Raw genomic sequence first — 24699 nt, 5'->3', positions numbered from 1 at the left:
CTTTCTCCTTAACCCACCCCCCATCACTGGTTGCTCGAGTGTGGATGGCAAGCTGCCGGGCCTGAGTTGGGAACCAGTTCTCTGGTTACAAAACCATGTTTCCTGGGACACTTCTTCACGACATCCTCCTCGCTGGTGGTTGGCCACGCTCTCCCCTTAAATGCCTCTAAACATGGGCAACTCAGCACCTCTCAGCAGCTGGGCCCTGGCTGAGCCACACTCGACCCCAGAGGTATGAAGACAGGTAAGCCTCAGCCTCTGATCCCCGTCCCTACCTCTGCAGCCAGGATTTCCCTACCACGAGTGTACACCAGGGGTCCCCCCAGGCCCGGGAAGCCACCCCAATTCAGGAGTGGCCCGCGAGGGGGCAGTCATTATGCATCATCTCATCTGCCCCCAGGTGGGCTGCGACCTTCCAAAACAGGGACTTGTGTACATCACAAGCAAGCAGGGGCCGGCCTGGACCTCGGCCCGCCCCCACCCCGTGACCCCGCCACCCCGCCCGCCCCTGCCCCACCCCATCCCTCCGCTCCCCCAGCACCTGTGCCCGCCGCACCCAGTCCCCACTCGCACCTGTCCCGCCCCGGACCCCGGCTCCGCTACCCGGGACACCCCCCCCACCCTACCCTGTCCTCCCACTCCCCCCACCCCGCCGCCCCCAGACTCACTCTTTAAAATCCTCTGCAAATTGCCCTCGAAGTCCAGGGCCCATTGGTTGAGCGCGCAGGTGGCCACGGTCACCTTCCGGCCCATCCTGACCGCAGCGGCTCTTCCGGGTCGCCCGGCGGGTCTGGCTGGCGGTGGACAGCCCAGCCGCGGCAACAGGCCCCGCCCACGCCCCGCCCCGCGCGCGGAGCTCGCGGCCGCGCCTGCGCAGGAGGGAGGCCCGGCCCCCAGCCCCAACGCGAGCGCGGTCCCCGGAGCCCGCCGCGCCGCGCTCTGCTGTGTGCCCCGCCTCCGCACGAGCTGCCCCCGGGGTGCCTGGGCAGCCGGACTTCTTCCCTCGTCGTGTAAGACTCGTTGTTTTCATTCTTTTCCGCAGCGGCTGCCGCACGGGAGGACGAGAGCTCCTGCTTCTGCGCGGCGGGGCGGCCCGGGCCAGCACCGCGCATGCGCTCGCGGCGAGCGTCCCGCCCGCAGCGGTCAGCGGTCAGCCGGGCCGCTGGGCCCGCTTGGTGCCACTGCTCTTGCCCGGAGCGCTGGGGACGAGCCACTGAGCAAGTTTTCACATTTCCTTAACCCAGGTCGTTCTTCAGCGCATTTAGGGCAGGATCCGGTTTCCCGTGTGAGTTACTCTGCCTGCCACGGGCCGGACAGTCCGTCGTCTTCTCCCGACCTGCGGTGCTGCTTCTGTCACACGCACTTTCACACCCGAAGTACATCCCCCGTCTCTAAAGTACCACTTGTTCGTGGCGGACAGCTGGAAAAGGAAGGAAGGAAGGAAGGAGAAAGGGCAGGAAAGAAAGGGAGGGAAGGGAGGAAGGGAGGGAGGGAGGGAGGGAAGGGAGGAAGGGAGGAAGGGAGGGGAAAGGAAAGGAGGCAGGCAGGTCCGGGCCTTGCGCTAGATTAAGGCTACAGAGCCCTGACCCCTGGTGCAGCGCGGCTTCCTGACTGGGTCCGGACTTGTAACGAACAGCTGTGAAAGATATGAGTGGGGTGATGGGGGAAACTGAATGCGGACGATAGGTTAGATAATGGCATTGCGTTGACGCAGAATGTCCAAAGCCTAATGTGTCTTGTTTTGGTAACGTAAGAAGTGGCTGCTGAAGTATTTAGGAAGAAGACATCACCCGCAGGGAACAGAAGCGGGGGTGCGGGGTGGACACAGACTGAGTGGGGGAGAAAGAAATGAAAGGTGGCAAACTGTTGGAAGCTGCTGAATCTAGGTATGTGGGTGCTCGCTTAGTAAGGATTCAACTGGCTTGTATGTTTGACATTTTTAAAAATAGAAAACTGCAGGGGAAAAAATGTCTGTGAGGGACACAGAGCTGTGCCAGCCAGATCCCGATGCAAACAAGAACTTTGTCCGAACGCGGGGAGTGGGGCCAGCAGACACCTCCAATTGCCCTCCCCTCCAGGGCCTGCTCGGTTGGCAAAGCTGCCCAAGGTCAGCTGCCCAAGGTCAGGCCTCTGCCGGGGTGGCGCTGTCTAGTGGCTGATCTCCGGAGGTAGGAGTATGTATGCTCCTTGGGCATCCCTGGCAAGCGGGATGACGGTCGTGGGTTGTTATCACCGGATCTGGCCCACGCTTGCCTGGCAGTTCAACCTCTCCCTCTTTCCAGCGCCGCTGCTCCTTTCCCTCTCATGTCTGTCTGCACGGCGGGACCCTCACCCGAAACTCCATCTCCCTCACTTCTGGGGGAAGCAGGCCTCCCGGGCCTCCCAGCAGAGCCCTCCCTGACACCCCCAGGTCAAACCGCTATTCACGCGCTCACCCTCTCCCACCCTGCCCGCTTCAGTCTTCTGCGCAGCACCTTCACCATCTGAGCCTGTTTGATTATTGCATATTGATTACTGCTCCCCTCCCCCGCCCCTAACAGACCCGACCCCTGGGAGCAGGGACGTTGTCCGTTCTGGGGGTTGCTGTGCACCCGGCGCCAGACACATCAGACGCTCAGCAAGGGGATGCTGCGCGCCTCGGAAGCCGCACCAGCGGAACGAGGGAAGGGGCGCAGGGGGTGCAGCTCGCGGGCGGCCACCGGGCGGGGGGCAACAGGGGCGCGGGGTCACGCTCCCGCCTCCCCCATCCGCGGGGCGGGCCCTCGCGGTCGGTATCGCGCCCCAGCCCAGCGCGGGGGCTGGGTTGGTGGCCCGGAGTCAGCTCAGGGGGTGGGGCGAGGCGCGCGGCCAATCGCGGGGCGCAGGGATGCCGGCCGCGCAGGGCCCGCCGCCGATTGGTCGTCTGTAGCCCCACGTCATTCTGGGGGCGGGGCCTCGGGGCGGCTCCTCTAGGCGGCGGTGTGGGCCGCGGGCCTGGAGTCGGAGACGCGGTGGCTGCGGCCTCGGGCGCGCAGGTGAGCGGGCAGGATGCGCGCGGGGGGCGGGGGGCGCCCGGGTGAGCGGGCGGGGGTGGTCTCCTCCCAGAAGCCTGGCGCCCGGGTCTGAGGACCGCGTGCCCTCCTGGGCCCACCTGAGCCCTTCCTGCAGCCCCGGGGAGGGAAAGGAGCCGGGCCCCGCGGGGCGCCACGCCCGGTGCCCGGACTTGAGACGAGGCCGCGAGGAGCCGGGCTGCTCGGCGCCACGGAAAAGACCTTTCGTGTCCTCAGGAGGAGCAGACGATGCCCCTTCTTTCTGAGCGCGGTTTGGCTCGTTCCTTTTGAACAAAATGTTGAGAATCTTGTGTATTTTCTCCAAAAGCATGTGTGGATAGCTGGGGAGGGGAGCCGGGCACGAGGTTCGGAAAGAAGGAAGGGAGAGAGAGAGAGGAGCGTAGTTCTTGTCCTCGTTCCTGCAGCCGACCGCTCCCGTCCTGGCTGTGATGGTGACAGCTGGTCCCTCTGGGGGCTGGGCCAAGTTCCGGTCGGCCAGGAAGCATCTCTCGGACCTTACCTGATCTGCGGGGGGCCTGGCTTGGGACTCCGGGAATCCAAGAGTCACCGGGATGGAAGAACACAGACGAGCCGAATCGCACCCGAGACGAGGAAGACGGACCTGAACATCAGAATCCCGGTCGGGGTGGGCAGCCTCTCTCCTGGCTGTGAAGACATCGGAGAAGACCTCCTGTAGGAGTTTATCCCGGGACATAGGCAGGTGCAAGTATGCCATCAGGACTCGCTGTTTATACTTGCAAAACCCAGAAACAACCAGTGACTGTCAGTGAGAAGGTCGGATAAATCATGACCCAGTTTACGGCGACCGGTAAAACCAATGAGCTCGGCGTGGAAAAGGGGTCCCTGGCATGTCACAGCCCAAGGGGCAGGAGGGAGATAGTCCGTCGTTACAAAGACGGCTTGAAAAGCCATCCACCCCAACCTTAGACAGGGAAGCGAATACAGGTGCTCTTTTCCTATTTTCCAGGAAACAGACTTATGTAATAAAATAATTGAGCAACAACGAAAAGAGTGTTTAAGCAGCTCTTGGAGTCCCAAGAGCCACAATTCTGGGAACGTTTGTGGCTGTAATGGGGGTCTGGGAGGTCACCTGTGCATGCCCCCACCATTCCCAAGGCGCGGTGGGACTGATCTTTGGGGTGATTCTTGGTTTACCTGCAGCTTCTCTACAACCCAGCCCCGCCTGCTGACCCTGGGCCTTCTGCAGTGGCCACTCCTTCAATTCACAGGTACAGTTCACAAGCCTCATTTCCAAATGCAGGGGCTCCTTTGGAGATGTGTGGCCCCTCCGAGGTCTTGGCGCTGGGAAGCTCCGGCCTGGCTTGCCTTGAGAGGACTGAGGGCCCAGCAGGGGCCCAGGAGAGCTGCTCCTGGGGCGGTTTCCGAGGGCTTCCGAAATAGGCATGTGCCCTGGGTGGAAAGAAATGCCCAGAGACGCTGAGCCCTGATTCTAAGGGTAAGCCGCGGCTTTGACGATGGCTCCAGGCTTCCGCTCTCCAAGAGCCACAAATATATGCTCGCTGTAATGCAAGTTTAGAAGTCAAAGGTAGAGGTCCTTTCCTTTCTTGTTCCTCCAGTCCACGCCCAGGAGACTTACCCTCCATCCGCACAGGCCCGAGTGAGCAGAGAACACCACCTCCTCGTCTGTAAGATGGACGTCGTGATGCCAGCCCTCTGGGGTTGGTGCGAGAACCCAGTAGGATATTGGATGCTTGGAACTATGGAGATGCTCAGTGAATAGCCAGTGTCTGTAAAGGCTGAATCGTCCAGGGATGGCCCCAACAGTCCCTTGTGTTCTTCTAATATCTTGCAATCCCCACATCAAGGTCTGGAGCCTGATTCCCTTCCCCTTGGAAGGAGGTGGACTCGGGACTCCCTGTAACAGACACAATGTGCTGGAAGTGTTGTCGGGTGTCTTCTCGGACCCTCAGAAGGGACAGTACAACTCTGCCGGAGCCCCTGCTGGTTCCCGGAGTCTCTTCCCATGGCGCCGAGCCCCCAGGCTGTGAGGACACCCCCGCTGGCCACACGGGGAGGCCATGTGAATACAGACAGGTGTTCCGGTACACCCCAGCTGCCCCCCAGTGCCCCCAGATCCCTGACACAGAAGCCATGAGAAAGGAGGAAAGACTGTTGTTTTAAGCCACCAGGTAGCAGTGTGGTTAGGTACGAGGATACCCAGAATGCTCTGGGGCTGGCTTTGGGGACGCATGGCTGTTTGAGCTCTGCTAGTCTGAAGCTGTGCGCGTTGATCGCCTGCATGAGCCCAGCCGAGCCCTCCCGAGGCCTGAGGGCGCTGGGGATCATTTCGGCCAGAGCTGGCTCACTTTTAGGTGAACTCTGATGGGGTCAGGGAGGGCTCTGTGCCCTTGGTGCCATGACCTCGTGTCCTTGAGCACCCGGGTGACCGCTGCGTGTAGGTGAGGAAGCTGAGGCCTAGCAGGGGGTCCCATGACTTGGGTTCCAAGTGGGCGGCAGGAATCAGCCCCGCTGACAACTCAGAGCCTTGATGGTGACCTTGGGCCTCCAGGACGTTCCTGGTGCCAGCCCCCAGACGTCTCTGCCACGTTCCTGGACGTCTAGTGCCTCCCCAAACTTCTACACTTTCAAGGTGCCAAAAAGCTGCCATGGGGCATATGTCACCTGTTGCGGTGGTCTCAGCCTGTAGATAGCGGTACTGTGGGCTGGGAATGCCTGACGCACCTCCTGGGCTCGTATTACGGGGGCAGGGCCCTTCGATGACTTACCCCAGTTTCCCTCCCAGGGTCATCATGGCTGGCCCGACCCTAGTAGTGGGCCTTAGGATTGCAGGACACACCTCAGCAACAATCCTGGAGCTCCGACATGCAAGGTTTATTCCTCACAGGTCCTGGGGGGCACACAGAAAGCTCAGAGCCACAGTAAGGTCATGGGAGAGAGAGAGGAGGTGCGGGCCTGGGGCTCTGCCTCCATGGGGTCAGGTGGGGGCCTGGGGTTCATGGATCTACTCTTTATCAGCCAGTTTAAAGCATAAGAGTGGGCATGAGGGCGTGAGAAGGGAGATCCGGCAGTGGCCAGCTCTCTTGGTTACCTAGGGCTTTCTGAAAGGAGACTCATGGGTAGGAGTGGCCTGGGTCCTTCTCTGGCTGTTTGGCTGGCGGTAGCTAGGTCCAGCAGCTGGCGGGATGTTTGTCTGAGATGGACGTCTTTGCCATGAACGCCTTGGCAATCGGAAGCTTAGGATCAGGCACTTGTACTACATAATCCTCTAACCCTCGGGGGCCATGTTCCTTTAGCTTTGCTCCCTGGAACTCAGACCAGCCGAGGCTGCTGATCACACTGCCAGAAAGCCCCATCCCCTTACCTGGCTGGTCTCTATCCCTAGGTGTGGGACACTAACTCTCCTTCACCCAACTTTAGCCACGACTGCATGTCCTCACACGTGCAGGCATTCATGACCCAAGACACCCAGGAAGGTCACTGGGTGCCGCGAGTCTGCAAAGAGCCAGGCTCCAGAGCCAGACCACTCCCGTGTTCTTAGGCTCTCACTGGCTCCTAGAATGTACCAGTGGAATGTGCCAACTCCAGAGGGCTTGATTCGGGCTGGGGACACAAACAAGTTTCTAAAAAGGTTTCAGGTGCATGTGTGGCTGCTTGGTGTAAGTCTTCAAAGACAATGCCTTTCTGTTGGTTGGGGCTCGTCGGGTCTGCACCTGCCTGCGCTAACGCTCATGACCAAAGCACCGCTGCCATGGAGACATCCATTCAGTCCTGCCGTTATCACTAAGTACTTCCAATTTGCCAGACACTGTCGTGCCAGGCAGAGAAGCCGGGTGGCAGTATTCCTTCCCCTCTCCCCTCCCACATGGGATGTCTTCCACTTTTGAACCCCCAAGCACTGAGCTCGCGTGTCTCACTTGGTTCCAGCCGTGGGCCTCAAGTAAATGCCATTTAGGTCCTTATCTGCCTCAGTCCTGAAATGTCAGCTCCCTGAGTGTCTTCCTCATCTTTGTGTCCCTGCAGGACTTTGTTCAGTGGGTGGAGAAGGATCAAGTGTGCCTTTGGAATCCAGGGAGACTAGAGATTTTAGAGTGGCCCATTCGAGAAGAAACACTTCCATTCGGCTGTGAAACACTGGGACAAAACACTGGAGGTAAGCGTGTCTTATGTCTTAGCACTGTTGTTCGTGGCATGGACAGTGACTATTTAGCTTTGGAAAAGTAAAGACGGCTGGTACATCAATTCCTATCTGTCAGTCTTAGGAATATATTAAAATACACCCTGAACACCTCCCTCTCCCCTGTTTCTGGCTACCTGTTTCCAAAGACATAACTTACACATTTAGTTTCAGTGCTCATGACAGAGGAGACTCCTGGGTGAATGAACCCTGTCCTCTCAAAATATTTATTTGGGCTTCTTTGAATCCGGAGAAGATACACTTTCCTTTTGGTGGCATTTTCTCATTGGCTTTTCCACACTTAGTTCGGAGCCTATCCGTGTCCTGCCCTTTCGCAGTTTTCTGCGGTGTTCAATGAACGTGCCTGCCATACACCAAGCTCTGTATTCCGTTTCGGGGCTGTAGGGTTGGCTGGTCCATAAGGAGCTCGTCATCCTGCCTTGGACATCATAGACAGACATTCCGTAAACTAACCTGTGAAAATTAAATCAAGCGATGTGGCTACAGTTCCCACATTGCCAATGAAAATGCCTTTTGTCCCTGAAAATTTTTTTAATGAATGTATATTTGTATTAAAGTAAGTCATGTCCACATTTTTAAACAAGTCACTGGCTTTTAAGGCTTATATATAAACAGTTCCCCGCTTCACCCCATAGTCTCAATTCCCAGAAGCAAATACTTTTCATTCTCTTAGTTACTTTGGTGTTGCCAGGTTTTTTGTTTTTGTTTTTTTCCTTAAGATTTCTGTTGTTGTTGTTTACCTGCTTATTCTTAAATAATTTGCTTTTGTCACTCTCCACTTTTACATAATAACCCCGATACACGTTATCCAGCAGTCAGCGTATATCCCGATACACGTTATCCAGCAGTCAGCGTATGCCCCGATACACGTTATCCAGCAGTCAGCGTATGCCCCGATACACGTTATCCAGCAGTCAGCGTATGCCTCGATATACATTATTAGGACAAAATTGTTATTATTTACTGTTCAGCTAAGTAATATACTACAATTACAGTTTGTTGTTTTTTCCCTTGTATGATTTTTTATTGTTCGTGGAGTTAGTGGTTGCCTCACTTTTTCCATTCACTAAGGTTTCTTTCTTTTTTTCCTATTTACTAAGGTTTCTATATATCTTTTGCTATTTTCTTTCGGAATGCTCTAACAGAACTGTCAGACTATCAATAATTTTTCACACTCTAACGCAGTAAAATTCATCATTTCTATTCTCTCTCTTACTACAGCCGTTCATTTAGTACCAGTGCGGACTGGTTACTGACTGGTGCGCTGCACAGTTCTCATCCCCTTGTCTTTTCACTGGGCTTTCCTTCAGCAGCTCTCTGGATCCTGTGTTGTCTCCTCCGAATGATAGTTAATCTGGGAATAGAATTCTAGGTTGCAAAACAGATTCCTTCAGAGTTTTTAAAATTTTCCGTCATTGTCTTCCAGAATCCAACTTGCTGCTAATATGTATGATTCTTAACTCTGGATTTTTCTCTAAAAGTTTTTAAAATCGTGCTTTCTTATCCTTGATATTTTGGAAAACTTCACAATTAGAACTTGTTCTGGAAGCGTAAATGTCATTGCTTCCCCCAGAGACAAGTTCAGGTCTTACACCCTTTCTGTTTGAGTGATTATTTTTTGATACTGTGTCTACCACACTGTGTTTTAGGACTTGGTAGTAGAGCAGTGAATCGGACACATGATTCCTGCCCTGGGGGAGCTTATATTCTAATAAAATATGTTCTTATATTCTGAAGACAGACAATAGACATGCACTGAAATTTTTTAAAAAAGCATTCTACGTGATGAGAAGAGTTATTAAGAAAATAAGGGTAGCAGGGAGAGTGACTTGGCAGGGGGTCAAGGGTGCAGGCAATGTAGATTAGCTGATTGGCTTGTACATTGGTTCAAGATGAATGGTTATAGAGGAGAGGGAAAATGGAAATGATAAACTTTTTTGTGTTAGGATGTTTAGAAAAAGCCCTGAAATATACAATAGCTCTGAAAAAAAACTAGTGACAGGCATAGAAATCTTAGCAAATGGAAAAAGTGGGGCCATAATTAACGCCAGGAAAAATAAGAAGTCATACTGAGGTGGGGACATTTTGCAAAAGACCTGAAAGAGACGTACAGAGCGTGTTCTAAGCAGAAGTAACAGGTATCCAGAATGAAATGAACCATATTAAAGGATCATTAAAGACCTCATGCGTCTGGATTAGAAGGTATGAGAGAGAGTAGGGAGGGTAGGAGGCGGGAGCAGATCACAAGAGGTTTCTGAACACGGAAGGCCTGGTTCACGTGGTGAGGGGCATTGTGCCTCCATCTGGAGACTGAACCAAGAGCAACCGGAGGGCCGGGGGGCGCTTACTGCAGACTTCAGACAGGATAGACTGAAGCACAATCCGTCGCCTCTTCCTCGTCTGGAAGCTGCTGTTCGGGAGGAGGTGGTGGGCCGGTGAGTGAGAGCCAGGCCGGCCGCGTCTATGCACGGTGGCAGATCAGGCGGGAGATGTGGTGGCTTTTCTTCATGGGACCGTCTGAGCAGGATATGTCTTCTTCCCTCAGGGCCCGATGGCTACAAAACCCCTACATGACGCCCCCAAAACCAGGAGTCCAGGCAGCATCGCCCACAGCAGGCCCACGACTCAAGGGCAGTGGGGCCGCGCCTGGTAAGGATCTTGCCAGTTCCCAGCTAGAGAGTAAAGTGAGGTCTTGGAGAGAGGTTGCCAGCCTCTGGGATTTTAGGGACCTATTAAACACAATTCTTATCATCAAGACTAATGATAGGCGAGCCATTTTCCATTTTATAAAGTAAGGAATTGAAGAAGAAATGAAACACTGACTAGAGCAGGCGGGTCTTAGCTGTGTGGCTTCCTGTTGTCTCTGCTCTCCTTGGGCCAGAGAGAGTGGGGACTGGGGAGTGGGTGCCCAGAACCGGGAAGCCTCTGACCTTGTGGGTGAGAGAAGGCCTCCCGGCTCCGGGCTTTCTGGGGGTGCCCAGGGGTCCGTTAGCCTCCCTGCAGCTCGCTGTAGAGCACCCGTGGAGTGGTTCTTCCAGGCAACGGGGAGGCCTCCCTGCGAACAGCCAGCCCTGAGGCCCGGGCTGGTTTGAACAGCGGGACCCGTCCAGGTGCACTGAGCCTTGTGTGTGAGGTCCTGGGCCGGGCGGCCCTGGGTGAGCATCTGCCATCCCCGTTGCAGGGAGGTGGACTGGTTCTCGCTGGCGAGCATTGTCTGTCTGCTGCTGTTTGCGCCCTTCCTCGTGTACTACTTCATCATGGCGTGTGACCAGTACAGCTGCTCTCTGATGGCCCCCGTGCTGGACGTCACCACTGGGCGTGCTCGGCTCTCGGACATCTGGGCCAGGACGCCATCCGTGACGAAGGAAGCAGCCCAGCTCTACATCCTGTGGGTCACGTTCCAGGTTAGCTCTCCCTGGCCACTGCCGTCGGGAAACGGTGGGTGCCAAGGGTCCCTCTTGCTGGGATGGCCGTTCATCCAGGGACTGGAGCCTGACCTACTAGCGCTGTCCTCTGGTAGAAGGCACCTGGCGGCAACATGGTGTCTGAGCCACGTGTGGGGCGAGCCTCCCCGCAGTTCCACACACAGCCCTGCAGGACCAAGAAGCTGTGGGAGGCCGTGAGGCAGGGCCGGCCCAGGGAAGACCCGAGCACCATCCGGAGCTTTGCTGCCCCCGGAGGGATGGTCTCTGTTACAGGAGACACCACTTGGCAAAGCCGGGGCCCGTGTTGCCAGCACGTGGCTGCACGCTCCCGGCCAAGGACGTCCTCAGCTGTGTTGTGACCCCACTGGCGTTTGAGACCAGAACGAGTTCACCAGGAAGGGGCCGTTTGCACATAGAACCCGGGGAACAGGCAGGGTCATTCGTTATCTGAATCCAGGGAGACAGAGCTGGGAGAAGGCTCCCCCCGCACCCCAGGTTTCCTCCCTGGAGGAAGGCTCCCACCCTTAGTAGCCGTTCCTTCTCAGGGTCCCAGCTTCTCGGCTCCAGGGTCCCTCTCATTTCCTGTCCCTTGGTCCCTTTGGGTGGAAAATGAGAAGGGACAGCGTGAGTCATGATAGCTTAAGAGTAGAAACGTCAGGGGACGAGTGGCTACAACAAAGCGCGCTCCGTCCCTGCAGCGGAACAGTGGGCAGCTAGGACAAGGGCGGGGGCCTCACGTGTGCTCTGGCCGGACGGACCTTGGGAATCCGCAGAGTGAAGGAAGCCACGCCCGGAAGGCCACGTGGTACATGACAACGTTTCTATGAAGCGCCTGGAATGGAAAACATAGAAAGTGGCTTAATGGTTGTTGGGGGCAGTGGGGGAGGGGGAGAGGGAGTGAGGCTAATTGGGGGTGGGGCTCCCTTTGTGCACGAGGGCTCTGCTGGGGGCTGGATGGCGGTGGCAGTGGCTCCGTTTTGTGAAAACGCTCAGTGACCCGGGAAGGGTCTGAAAGGGTGAAGTGTACAGCGCGTGAATCTCACTTTTTTAAATGGCCCCAGACACGTGAGTGGCAAGGACCCGTGGGCTCTCCCGGGGGAGACTGCTTCTGGCCCTCAGAGCCTCACCGGGCCTGCAGCCAGGGCTCCCAGAGCCACGAGCTCCCCGGGAAGATCCAAGTGGCCAAACCGCGGGATTCCTGCCCCCCGCACGGTGCTGGTGCCTGAGTGATGTCCGTGAACAGAGGCAAGCTTGTGTGGAGGAGCCGGGCCCTCCTGGCGGCGGGTCACACGCCTCCGCTCTCCACTGCAGGTGCTTTTGTATGTGGCCCTTCCTGACTTCTGCCACAAGTTCCTGCCGGGCTACGTGGGAGGTGTCCAGGAGGGCGCCGTGACCCCCGCAGGTAACCCGAGCCCACGCGCCTCCCTTCCCCGCTCCCTGCCTCGTCGTCGTTTCATGGGGTCTGCCCTGCCCCATGCTGCTTCCACCCCCGGGTGTGCGCCCGACAGAATGAAAGTGAACTTTGCTCAAGCATCACCGCTGCCCCAGGCCCTGCTGGTGTCCAGGGCAGCCCAGGGCCGAGCTGGCCTGAAGGCTGGAGATCACGTTCTCGAGGGACCAGGGGACCGGGCGGCCCTTGACCCCACAGCTGCTGACATCACCGGGCTGCTGGGGCTTCTCCCCACGGAGAACGCCACAGCAGCAGCCACTTGCATCCAGGCGGGAGGCCTGGGGGTGGGGGGGTGGGGGCGCTGCAGAGCTGCCCACAGTCACTAAGAAGCCAGGAAGAGCCCCGCAGGTGGAACGGGCCCTGCCCCTGCCTGCAGGGAGGCCCCAGGGCAGTGGGGGGGGCTTCCCGACAGGTAGCTGGGGGGGGCATCCTCACTCTAGCAGATGGCAGGCTGGTGACCCGGCCTGTGCTTAGCCGAGGAGAGTCAGAACCGGAGGGACGGTCCGCACCCTTTGCCTCCTTCCAGGACCCCAAAAGCAGGAACGGTTAACCCCGTGGCTAACCGCATCAGTGTGCTATGGGCATTTTGACCTGGAGGCCCAGGTTAGAGCAGGAACGGCCCAGCTTCCAGACTGCGGCCTGGGTGTCCCCAGAGAGGCCCGGAGCAGGCTGGGCCCAGGCCAGCTGTTTGGGTCGGGGGAACACTTCGTCCTTGCGCCCTCCCTCCGCAGGCATGGTCAACAAGTACGAGATCAACGGCCTGCAGGCGTGGCTCATCACGCACCTTGTCTGGTTCGCAAACTCGCACTTCCTGTACTGGTTCTCTCCCACCATCATCTTCGACAACTGGATACCGCTGCTGTGGTGCGCCAACGGCCTCGGCTATGCTGTTTCCACCTTTGCCATGATCAAGGGCTACTTCTTCCCCACCTGTGCCAAAGACTGGTACGCCCTTCAGCAGTGGCCAAGCCCTAAAGCTTGGGTGCTCGTGTCCCTCACCGTTCCTCTGCAGAGTCCGAGGACTGGGGTCCCGGGCGGGGGTGCCTGGCGCATCTTGTTTCATTCTGGGGAACTTCCTTTCTGGATGTCTGGGGGCTTCTGCGGCCTTAGGAAGAATGCAGCGGAAGATACCACGTCCATCTCTGGCCGGCTCATCGCCTGTAGGGCCGCTGTGGGAGCAGGGAGGGGGGAAAGGCAGCCCATGGCCTCCATCTCTGCAATATGAGTGAGGCCTGAAATGATCTAGGGAGGGTCCTGTTACCTCGGTGGCTTTAATGTAAGAGCTTCCCAGGGACAGCCTGCCTGGTTGGTGCCTTCTCAGGGACGCTTTGCGGTGGGTAGTTGTGAGCCCCCCAGCCGGCCATGTCCTCACCTAGCTCTTTATCCGTCCACCCACCCATCCTTCTGTCCACCCATCTACACGGTCATCCATCCGCCCACCCACCCACCCGCTCCCCCATCCATCTAACCCGTCTGCCCACCCCTCCGTCCTTCGTCTGACCCATCTTCCCATCCCCCATTCAACCGATCCAGTCCATGCACCCCACCCACTCACCCACCTTTCCATCCCATCCTTCCTTCCTGCCTCCTTCAGTCCCTACGTCCATCTCTCCCTCCAGCCACAGAAGCTGGCTGGGTTCCTCTAGATGGGTGTGAGCCGTCCTGAATAAGGTCCCCGTGCTTGCGTGCCCACATGTTGGTCCCGGATGCATTCAGAAGCCCAGATCGAGACTATGTGTTTCCTTTAACTCTAGCTCTTGGGAAATATCTTTGGATGCTGGTGCTTTGTGGCTGGTGTGGCACTTAGGTAATGGCGCGGCCTTCTGTGGCTCATGTGACTCATTTTCGTGCTTTATAATTAATCACCTGTCCTAGACTTTGTATATTTTGCCTTTTTCGTACTTACTCTAATTGAGGGAAATGGACATGAAAATGTTTTTCTCATGAGCGCAGAAATCCGTGCGGCCACCAGTTCTCCCTGAGGAAGGTCTCCGTCAGTCATCTTGGCTGATTCTCAGGTCCCCTCTGGAGAGGGCTGTGGGGTCTGGACCCAGGGGGATGAGTGTCCAGCAAGGGTCCGTGGTGGGCCCTGGAGCTGGACCCCTGGCTCTGAGCACACAGCTTTCCTCACTCCTTACCTGGTCATGATTTATAATCTCACTCATGTGTGGGGGCCAAGCCCCCCCGCGAGTCACCTCCCCACCTGCCCGACTGTGAACAAAGGTGTTCATACGGCTGAGCTGGTTTGTGTAGCTCTCCTGGGCCGTGCCTCGAGGCCACCGGGAGGAGGGTGGGGAGAGCCTGGATGTTCAAGGGGAGACTCCCCACCCGGACCAGGAGGCAGCAGGCAGCTTGGGTGCCTGTTTGTCTGGGTGACTTTGCCGAGCCGGGGCTGAGTGCCCAGGGAGAGCTGGGGAGGCCGTGGGAATCGGGGGGTCCCCGGCGTGCCGGCCACCTGCCCTCTGCAACTGAGGCCAGGGGCACCGCCCCTGTCCCCCCGGGTGAGACGCACTCCCTGGCTGAACGGACACACCGTTTCTGTTTTCAAGCAAATTCACAGGCAATTTCTTTTACAACTACATGATGGGTGTTGAGTTCAACCCCCGAATTGGGAAGTGGTTCGACTTCAAGCTGTTCTTCAATGGACGCCCTGGGATCGTGGCCTGGACCCTCATCAACCTGTCGTTCGCGGCCAAGCAGCGGGAGCTACACGGCCAGGTGACCAACGCCATGGTCCTGGTCAACGTCCTGCAGGTAGCCAGTCTGCGGCCGACGGGGGTGGGGCCAGTGGCACCGACAGGGGCCAGGGAGACCTGGAGGCCAGATGGCTCCTGAGACAGCTGAGCCCGCTGTGTTGAGAAGGGAGCCGGTCCCCGACCCAGGCCTCCCTGGGGACTCATTTGGCCCATGGCCTCTTTCCCAGGGCACGCGTGTTAACCACTCCGGCCGGCCTGTGCTCCCGGCTGTGTTCGCAGTTCGAGGTGTCTGAAGTGTTGGCCCCGCATGGTCCCCGCAGCTCTCAGGCAGGGACACGGAATGGGGACTCATCTGCTCGTTTCCCCGTTGATGTAGAAGGACAGCGGTCATTGGCCGTGCCGGCCGCACTGTGTCTCAGCGCTGCAGGGACAGCTGGCAGGGACTGTGGAGTGCGGGGCTCCTTCCCCACGGGCTGTCCCGGGCCCTTCTGCCAGGAGCACCCTCACTCTTCTCAGAACCCCACAGCCTGGGCGTCACCTCCTAAGGCTCTGTGGGTACCCCCCTCCCGTAGACTCTTACCCATAAAGGCCCCCTTCCCTGCAACCACCCCCCGCCGTGTCCCAGGCATGGCAGGAACCTGGGAGCCGCCCTGCGGAGCAGGTCACCAAGGAGCGCAGAGACATCCCTGGTGCTGCCTCCTCACGGACGACCGCCTGGTTTTCCTGCGGGCCCCGCGGGTACCCCGTGCCCACACACAGCCTTCCTGTTGTGCAGGCCGTCTACGTGCTGGACTTCTTCTGGAACGAAGCCTGGTACCTGAAGACCATCGACATCTGTCACGACCACTTCGGGTGGTACTTGGGCTGGGGGGACTGCGTGTGGCTGCCCTATCTGTACACCCTGCAGGTGAGGGCCAGGAGGCCGGCCCCTCCGCACGCGGGACGCGCCCCTACAGAGCACTTGGCCAGTTGGTCCCCAGGCAGGCCGTGGGTGCCCTCAGGAGACACAGCAGAGCACATGCTGAGCTCCGCAAGAGGGGTGGGCCGGGGGGCCCTGGGGGCTAGGGGACCGCGCTCTGTTTCCAGGAGGGAGGGAAGGCTCGATGGATTAGTCAGCTGGGCTCCGTCACGGATGCAACAAATAGGGAGGGGGCCTGGACAACAGACGCTCTCCCCGGCCTGGAGGCCGATGCCCGGGAGGCAGGCGTGGGCAGGCCGGGTCCTCCCAAGGCTTCTGTCCTCGTGCGCGGACCGCCGTGCTCTCTCTGGTTCCCCACAGGGCCGTCCCTCTGTGTGCATCTGTGTCCTGATCCCCTCTTCCTGTAAGGACCCCAGTCACACGGGATCAGGGCTACCCTGGTGACCCCGTGTTACCTTGATTGTCCTCTAAAGACCCCATCTCCAGATACAGATCCATTTTGGAGTCATGGGGGTTAAGGCTCTAATGTATGAATTTGGGGAACACGGCTCAGCATGGGACGCTTAAAGAAAAAGAGGTCGTGGGGTAGACTTTGGGTAAAAAGGAGTGATTTGCCTGAACCGGGTTGGTGGAGGGCGGTGTTTACGCTCATAGCAAATCGTAATGGTTGAAGGATGAGAGGTTTTCTTTCTCCCCTTTATCCCTTCAAGACTTGGTGAGGGTCCACGGGGCACCACGCTCATGCGGGAGATAAGAACAGAGGAGACCTGCACGGACTCTGCCTCCTTGGGCTCCCGGCTGCAGGGAAAGCCCAGGGAACAGGCGACCTGGTGTGGGGTGGGAGGGTGCTTCGGGGTGTAGTGGGAGTCCCGGCTCCCGAGACGGGGCCCAGGGGGAGCCCCCACCTGCCTGGGTGGCTGGCAGATACCTCCAGAAATAACCACAGCCAGGCTGAGGGCAGAGTGGCGAGGCTGGGGGTGAGAACATTCCAGACAGACAGGTGGACAGACCCCTGCTAAGTCTTACTGGTGAGAAAACTCAGGACGGGAGGACGACTAGACAGACGGGGAGGCTCAGAAGGGGCTCAGAGTCCTCAGGAGAGCCCCAGCCCCATGGGGTTCAGGTGTCGAAGTGCCGGCCTGGGGATCACAGAGTCCTGGGTTCACACCAGTTAGGGGAGGCGGCCTTGAGCACAAGCCCTGACATCTCTGGAAAACAAGGGCAGCAGCCCCTCAGACAGGACTGGGCAGAGCCACGGCAGCACCAGAGCTCGGTCCCCATGCTGTTGGCAACTACAGGCCCTCTCTCAGGTGCTCCGTGGGATGGGGGGCAGCCAGTGGGGGTGCAGCGGGGTCGGACCCCAGGCCGTGCTCCCTGTCTCCCCTTGGCACACGGGGTTGGGGGGCGGCCGGTGGGGTCATGGCAGGGTCGCACCCCGGCCATGCTTTTGTCTCCCTGCAGCACATACGGTGGGGGGCGGCCGGTCGGGGCAGAGCGGGGTCACACCCCAGGCTGTGCTCCCGTCTCCCTGCGGCACATGGGGCGGGGGCGGCAGGTTGGGGCACAGCAGGTTCGCACCCTGGCCATGCTCCCGTCTCCCCGTAGCACACGGTAGGGGGCAGCTGGTCGGGGCAGAGCAGGGTTGCATCCCAGCCGTGCTTCCCATCTCCCGGCAGCACACGGAGTGGGGGAAGCTGCTTGGGGCGGAGCAGGGTCAGACCCCAGGCCGTGCTTCCATCTCCCTGCAGGGCCTGTACCTAGTCTACCACCCGGTGCAGCTGTCCACCCCCTACGCCGCGGGCGTCCTGCTGCTCGGCCTGCTCGGCTACTACATCTTCCGGACGGCCAACCATCAGAAGGACCTGTTCCGCCGCACGGACGGCCGCTGCCTGATCTGGGGCAAGAAGCCCAAGGTCATCGAGTGCGTGTACACGTCGGCCGACGGGCAGAAGCACCACAGCAAGCTGCTGGTGTCGGGCTTCTGGGGCGTGGCCCGCCACCTCAACTACACGGGCGACCTGATGGGCAGCCTGGCGTACTGCCTGGCCTGCGGCGGCGGCCACCTGCTGCCCTACTTCTACATCGTCTACATGGCCGTCCTGCTGACGCACCGCTGCCTCCGGGACGAGCACCGCTGTGCCAACAAGTACGGCAGCGACTGGGAGCGGTACGCCACCGCTGTGCCCCACCGCTTGCTCCCCGGGGTCTTCTGAGCCCCGGCCCCCGGGAGAAGCCCCAGGGGGCGCGAAGAGCCCACCAGCCGGCTCTGCTGGGGCCCCCGGGAGCCTCCAAGCCCTCGTCGGAAATGGCAAGAGCCTCGTGCTCGGCGTGTCCTCCTCTCCCGTCGCCCCCAGGGGCGGCCCAAGGCTCGACGCCAACAGCCCGTGATGACCGCGTCTCTCCTGTGTTGGGGGCCCAAGCGGCCACACTGCCCAGACGCACCCGTGTCCGTCACGGCACAGACCTCTTCCGCTTACTGCCACTTATCCTCACAATGCAAGGGGGGACGTGGATGCGAGCGGAGCCGCCGGTAGCTGTTTCTTGACTTCCGGCTGCAGACGTGCTCTTCCTCTTTCCGACCTGCCCTGCCACGGCAGGCCGGACCCCGCAGACGTCTCTCCTTGGCTGCCAGCCTGCTGTTAAATTTGAAGGACTCTGCACGGAGGAGGGGGCTTCTCCTTCCAGTTTCAGTGACACTGAATTCCCTGCTGCCCATGGCTGCGGGGGTGCCGTGAGGAGACAGCCCTGACCATGGCTCCCGGTGTCCGACCCCATGAGATCCAGCCACCTGCCGGCCTGGGCCTGCCCGCCCTCTGCAAGGGTTTCCTCCTGCTCGCCTGGTGACCACGCACCTTGGCTCCGGCGGCCCAGCACACTTGTGCGCCCCCCGGGGGGCCATCTCCAACAAGGTCTAAATCCCAGCCTGGGGGAGGAGATGCATCTCAACTGAACTTGTTTACACTGGGCATTTGCCCTCCACCCTAGGATTTTCTTGAAAGTTCTCTTTAAACGTCACTGCCTTAGTAGATTTAATCATTCTTTATACTAAACCTTCCCTGTTCAAAGTTCTGTGTGGTTTCTGTCTCCCGATCAGACCTACGGTCCGTAAGGGTTCGGTTTCTGGTACACAGAAGGGGGGCCTGAGACCCGTTTGATGAGCTGCTGGACCCTGCTTCAGAGCTGTGGGTGCTTCCGGGGGGGCTTGGGGGCTTGGGGGACTGGTGCCAGCCTTGCCCCTCCATCAGCCCTCTGGGGGAGCTTTTCTTACACCGGGAGCAGGCGTCTGTTCTGTTCGCCTGAGGAAGAAATCCCAGCCTGGCTGCCTGCACACAGCAGTGAGCCGAGATGCCAGACAGCAGGTCCCTGCCTTGCCTTCCACCTGGAGAAACTGGAAAGGAGGGAACTGCGGGCAGGGCGGGGCGGTGCCGGGCAGGGTCTCTGCTTCCAGTAGGCACTGGCTGAACAGGTAGGTGACCTCCTGAACAGCACAGGGGATGAGAGCACGGACCCCACCCAGGCCAGCTTGCAGGGTGGTTTCCCACGCTGCGATTGCCTCTGCCCATTCATTCCAGCCCCCAGGCTGACGGGGTCCCAGGCACAAGTCGCGTGACCGATGTGAACACCGGCCTGTCTGGGGAACCACTGTCCTGGCGGGCCCTGAGTGGGGTGGACCCCGCCTTCTCTCAGACAGGCAGAGAACACATTTCAGTGAGGCTGGACGTGCCGGTTGTGAGTCTCGGCCCTTGGACAACTGTGTGACCTGGATCAGGGGACGCGCCCGCTCTGTGCCTTGGCTTTCCCATTTGGAAAGTAAGGACGGTGATGATTTCCCTGCCTTGCTCTGAGAGGCCTCCTCAGGCTGAATTTGTAGGAGAGTTCTAGGTTCAGACCTTGGGCCTGTCTCCGCCCAGGAGCTCAGTGCTGTGTGTTTGTGTCAGCTGGGCTGCGGGTTGATCCGTGTGCAAATGCGAGGCCAGGCTTGCCCCCACTGGATGCAGAAGAGGCCGAGCTCTGAGCAGGCCAGGGTAAGCCCGGGTGCCCCACCATGCGCAGTGAGATCGGACACGGGGGCCTCTGTGAGGCGCTGGTTACAGAGTCCGGGAAATGCTCAGGGAAGGGTGAAGCCACAGACCCTGGGCCTCAGGGAACACGGCCTGCCTTCTGCCTCCTCCCCGGAAGAGGGGCCGCATGGACCCTCAGAGCCAGGTGGGCTGGACCAGGCCCCAGGGGCCAGGAGAGCAGAGATGGTGAAGGCTCGAGGCCGGTGTCAAGCAGGGAGGTGGTGCCACTCTAGACAAGGCTCCTTCTGTCCCTCGGGCTCACCCTGGTGTCCATAGCCCCCGGGACAGGGCCGCTGCAGGAACTCGTGACCACGTTCAGAGGGGCCCTTGTCCAGTGGGAGCTGAAGCGGGGCACAGCCCCCTCCCCACAGGGCCTTGGAAGACAAGAGCCCCTCTCCCAGAGCCGACCCTACTGGCTCCGCCGTTGTTCCAGGAATCTCTGTTTCTGATCTTCAGCCGGAGACCGCGGACCTGTAAGCACTCGCTCTGCCCCCTGAGGGCCGGCCGGCTGCTGGCCCTGCTTCTTGAGGCTGGTCCTGCCAAGAAACAGGATCAGGGTTTAAGCAACTCATCCCCCGTGACACAACCAGCAAGAGGTAGAGGCCACACTCAAAGCCAGGGGTGCTCCCTTGCAGTCCTGCTGTCACCAGTGGCCACACACTGGGGGATCGGCCACAACACCAGTTTGTTTTCTCACGGTTCCAGCGTGAAGAATTCAAAATGAGTCTTAGGAGACTCAAGGCGTCAGTCAGCATGGCCGTGCTCCCCAGGGACACTGCTGGGGGGCGGGAGGGGTCCTGCCACTTCCTCCATCTCCTGGTGCTCCCGGTGTCCATAGGATCCTGGCCCGATCCCTCGAGCCCCTGCCTGCTCTCCTGCGGCCACATGTGCCCCACCTCACGTGGCCATCCATGATCTCTGGCCTGGGGTCATTGATGGAATCATGCTGCCCTTGTGCCTTGTGCTCCGTGAGGAGGCATTCCCGGGTTCTGTAGGTCAGGATGTGGCCATCTTAGGGGTCCCTATACTCAGACACCCCACCCTCTGTCATGTCTGCTCACTTTCTCTCCTTTACTCACTCCTAAAGCAATAATCCTGTTGTGAAATTAAACTCCATCCCCCAAAGGAAGACACAGAGGTCTAAGGAAGAGGTCTCCCTGTGTGCTCGTCAGACCAAGGCTCACGGTCTCTAACGGGTGAGATGACAGACGTTCCCAGACGCAAAGCTGAGCACCCCAGCCCGAATGGCAGCTACTAAGAAATGCAGGGACCAGGAAGATCCAAGAGTCGCTGTTTCTAGTGATTCAGGGAGTAAAAGCTGACACTGTGCCATACTCTTGTCACTTTAGTCCCATGGGTGGATTTCAGCCAAACATGGGTCCCGGGGGCCACTACTGCCTTGGAGGGGTGTCTGCTGAAGCAGGCAGGTTGGACGGGACAGATCTGCAGGAGAACGCCAGGGTAAGACGAGCCGTGCTGGCAAGGGAGACAGACCGGGTCACAGCAGGCACAGGCCGGCACCCGCCATGGGGAAGGCAGATGAGAAGATGCTGATGGCCACACTTCCGCTCCTAGAGAAAGTTCCCCTGGATCCCTGTGCCCCCGGCACATGTCCAAAAATGAGTCAGTAAATAGATGTCCTTTCAATCCCCTGTCTCTGGTGCAGGGTCTTGGACTGACTGACATAGGACCTTGGCACTATGGGGCTGGGGTCTTACATTCCTGGAGCCCTCCAGCTCTCCCAGAGGGAAGTCTCACTGATTTTCAAAGCCAGGCATTCTGGGGGCTCATATCCCCGTGCAGATCCCCCTAGGGTGCCCAGAGCGGGGCTTGAACCCTTGGAGGGAGGACCTTGATGCTGAGACATCCCTCTGCCCGTGGGTCCCCGTGCTGCGGGTTTGGTTACTAAGAACTCACATCTGTGCCCCTGCTATGCTCCTGGAAGTGGCTTCAGGCATTTCTTTCGCTGTGGCCGAGCTGTTCTGCTGGCAGTCAGGCCCCTCCTGGAGAGACTGGCCCCGCGTGTGGAGCTGCTGCAGGCTTGGTGCCTTGTGGGAGGAGGGGAGCTCCGAGACTTCCTCCTCCACCGCCCTCCCATTCAGTCTGGAGCTTACAAGTATGATTCATAAGTAGGTTTTCAATGAAACCCATGCCGGAAAGCCGTCGCTGCAGCCCCATGTGAAGCTGCTGAGAGCGTGTGTCCGGGTCGGTGAGGCCCTGGCTGGGTCTCATCGTCATTCTCCCCATGTCTGTATCAAGATCGGTTTTCAGGAAGCCCTCGACAGGGTTGCGTTACAGACTAGGAATGCTGCATGTGGCAGGGACAGAGAGGAAAGGGAATTCGGGGAGAGGGGCTGGTTTCCACCCCGGAGACGGGCACCCAGCAGCCCACGGGGCTTGGCTTCCGTGCTGCCGTGCCCGGGGAGAAAGTGGCTCCGGGAGGGACAGAGGCCCAGGTGTGGGTTCGTCGGCTTCCTGCATCTCCCTTTCTAGTCTGCAGGACGGATCTTTTGGAAGCAGGTCAGGGGAGATGGGGATGGGCAGGGTGTGGGTGGGTATGGGTCCCAGAAACTCAGTGCCCCCATCTGGCCCATCCCCAGTGGCCCACAGGGAGCCCTGCATACCTCAGACAGCTCCCCATCACCCCAGAATGCAGGTGAGGTTGGAGGTTTGCCCCGAGGTTGGTCTGAACTCCTGGATAAACAGGGCTTCTTCCAAAGGGCTCTTGGTGACAAGCAGGTAACCAAGTGGCCTCACGCATCTCGAGGTTTTTTAATTATCTCCCAAACATTGGCGATTCCACAGGCCCCTCTCCTGACACCACTTGGGCCTGAGTCCTGTCCCCATGTCCAGATGCATCCTCTGTCTGGAAGGCGTCTCCAACCCCACATGTCTGCAGCTCCTATTGTCTCCCCTGGAATTTTCCCCCTGGGGATGGCAAGTCTGTACTCGAGTTCCCTGGACCCAGACACGGAATCATCCCTGACTCCCTTCTCCCATCCACGCCTGGTCGGAGGGAAGTCCTACGGGCTATGCCTGCAGACTGCATCCGTCCGGGGGCCTGAGCACCCTGCCCCACGCCCCACAGCTGCAGCGCCAGCCCCCGGAGGCCCGCCCGCCTCTGGTCTCCCCGGCCGTACCCAGTGTGTTCTTAGCACGATAGCCAGACTCATCAGAGTCTCAGCAGAGTCCCATCAGGTCACCGCCTCTCAGACTAAAAGCCAAGGTTGCTGGCATGGACATCTGCAGTGCCCCAGCTGCCTCGCTGGTCCTCCGCCGCACCGGATCTGTGCTCCCTCCGCCGGCAGCCCCGCCCAGACACCCCCAGGGCCCTCCAGGGGAGGCCTCCCTGGCACGCTCATCTCAGGGCTCCCTGCCTTCCATTTCTTCGTGGAACGGACATGCCAGGCACAGACTATCAATCAGCACCTCACTCTGTTCACCTGCCGCCCACATGGCCCGAGCACACGAGCGGGGAGGGTGAAACTCGGAGGCCTCAGCCCCTGGTCTGTCCCCAGCCCCAGGACCTGGGCTGCCGCCCTTCAGCCACCAACTGCTGCGCTCCTGGCGTGACTGGGGCACAGTCGCAGGGACGTGACCTGTGTGGGCAGATCCTCACTGCAATCCCAGCCGTCTGGCCTGCCCTTACCACCTCCGCTTCGGGGTGGGACACGGAGGCCTGGATCGGCCATGGGACACACCTGAGGTTCCGGCTCGTCAGCTGTGGCGCTGGCAGCCAAGATCTGTGCGCTTAACCCCCGCTCTCCGGAGCCCGGTCTGGTGGGCGCTCAGGGGACCCTGAGACCACCGGGACGGGAAGGTCGCGTCGTGACACGGGGGTGGGCCAGACAGAAAGCTTTCCAATGCGCTTCCCACACGATGGAGGGCAGCCCGCCTGTGGGTCAGAAAGTCACCCCAGAAGGGCGGGGGTTTGGATCAGCTTCTACTGGGGCACAGGTTCCCCCAAACCGCTTGGCTTACGCCACTGAGAAATACGACCTTGCACCATCGCTGAATGTCAGCAGGGCGGAGGCCGCCAGCTGGGGCTTCCGTCACCATGTCAGCAGGGACTGCACTCCCCAGGGCCGCAGCCTTTGCTCCCCAGGCAGTCCTCACGTCTGGAGAGCCAGACGGCGCTGGCGTCCACAAGAGGCCTCTGTGCCCTGACACGGGCAGCGGGGGGTGCTGCGGGAGCGCCCTCACCACACGGCAGCGGCCTCCCCTCGGAAGGCAGAGTCGGGAGGTCCTTTACGCCTGACCCCGGGAACCCTGCTCCATCGTCCCCGCGACCTCCGCTGGTTGCACGGTCAGTCAGCATGGGAGGGAGCAGTCCATGAGGCAAACCCAGGACACGTTCGCGGTGGGGGGGTCCGGCCGGCGGGAGAGCTCTGCCACCGGCAAGCACGTGAGTCTCATCGCCCTCCCCGGGCCGAGTCCTTTGCTTTGGGGTCCAGACCTGTCACTGCTGGGAGCTCAGCCTGGCCTCTGCCCTCCGGCCTGCGGGCTAGGTAGCTCCGGACCCGTGTTGCTCCATGAGCCAGAGATAAGGAATCGGCCTGGGGACAAGCAGTTGGTGGGCACAGTGTAAACATGGGAGGTCATAGTGACTCGCGGAAAAACCGGGGCCGCCCTCTGCCTACCTGATGATGAAGACACAGCGAGGTGCCCGCATGAGGAGGAACTCAGCAAATCCTCCAACGTGAGTCAGGGCGAGAGATGCTCAGGATAACGTGTGGCAGAGTCTGTGGGGGAGGCAGGCCGGGCATGGGGGGAAGGGAGGCAGGGCAGCAGCTCCCTACCCCTGCCCTGCTCGAGCCCCTCCTCCAGGCAGGACATGTGAGGGCATCCTGTCTGTTTTCTGCATGGCCTCTTTTCCATTATTAATGCTTTAAAATCGACAGTATGGGGCACCTGGGTGGCT

General features: G+C 59.5%; 2 protein-coding genes across 7 annotated transcripts in view; one reads left to right on the top strand and one right to left on the bottom strand.

Moving 5' to 3' along the window:
* NADSYN1 (NAD synthetase 1) overlaps nt 1-854 on the bottom strand; it is a 33451-nt gene extending 32597 nt beyond the window's left edge. For 2 of the 4 annotated variants that reach the window (XR_007130562.1, XM_047747444.1), the window contains exon 1: nt 669-854. Coding sequence is in view for 3 of the 4 variants with exons in the window: in XM_047747444.1 (XP_047603400.1) it covers nt 669-753 (85 nt within the window). In the remaining variant the exon portion in view is untranslated. The remainder of the gene's footprint in view (nt 1-668) is intronic. The other 2 variants (XM_047747442.1, XM_047747443.1) reach the window with 2 other exon arrangements.
* A 37-nt stretch (nt 855-891) lies between these two features.
* On the top strand, nt 892-18778 carry DHCR7 (7-dehydrocholesterol reductase). 3 transcript variants are annotated; one of them, XM_047747447.1, is made up of 9 exons: nt 892-1010; nt 7053-7182; nt 9773-9876; nt 10409-10631; nt 11964-12054; nt 12834-13047; nt 14652-14856; nt 15574-15705; nt 17466-18778. In XM_047747447.1, the coding sequence occupies exons 3-9, from the start codon at nt 9779-9781 to the stop codon at nt 17928-17930; spliced, it is 1428 nt and encodes a 475-aa protein (XP_047603403.1). In that variant the 5' UTR covers nt 892-1010; nt 7053-7182; nt 9773-9778; the 3' UTR covers nt 17931-18778. The 3 variants fall into 3 exon arrangements, with proteins under 3 accessions (XP_047603403.1, XP_047603402.1, XP_047603401.1); XM_047747446.1 differs by lacking the exon at nt 892-1010 and adding an exon at nt 1120-1221; XM_047747445.1 differs by lacking the exon at nt 892-1010 and adding an exon at nt 2914-3014.
* The last annotated feature ends 5921 nt before the right edge of the window (nt 18779-24699 follow it).

The sequence above is a fragment of the Lutra lutra genome, chromosome 10, assembly GCF_902655055.1.
Source record: "Lutra lutra chromosome 10, mLutLut1.2, whole genome shotgun sequence".
NCBI classification, from domain to species: Eukaryota; Metazoa; Chordata; class Mammalia; order Carnivora; family Mustelidae; genus Lutra; species Lutra lutra.
The sequence above is the reverse complement of the archived record's forward strand: the minus strand, read 5'-3'. Positions and strand labels throughout refer to the sequence as shown.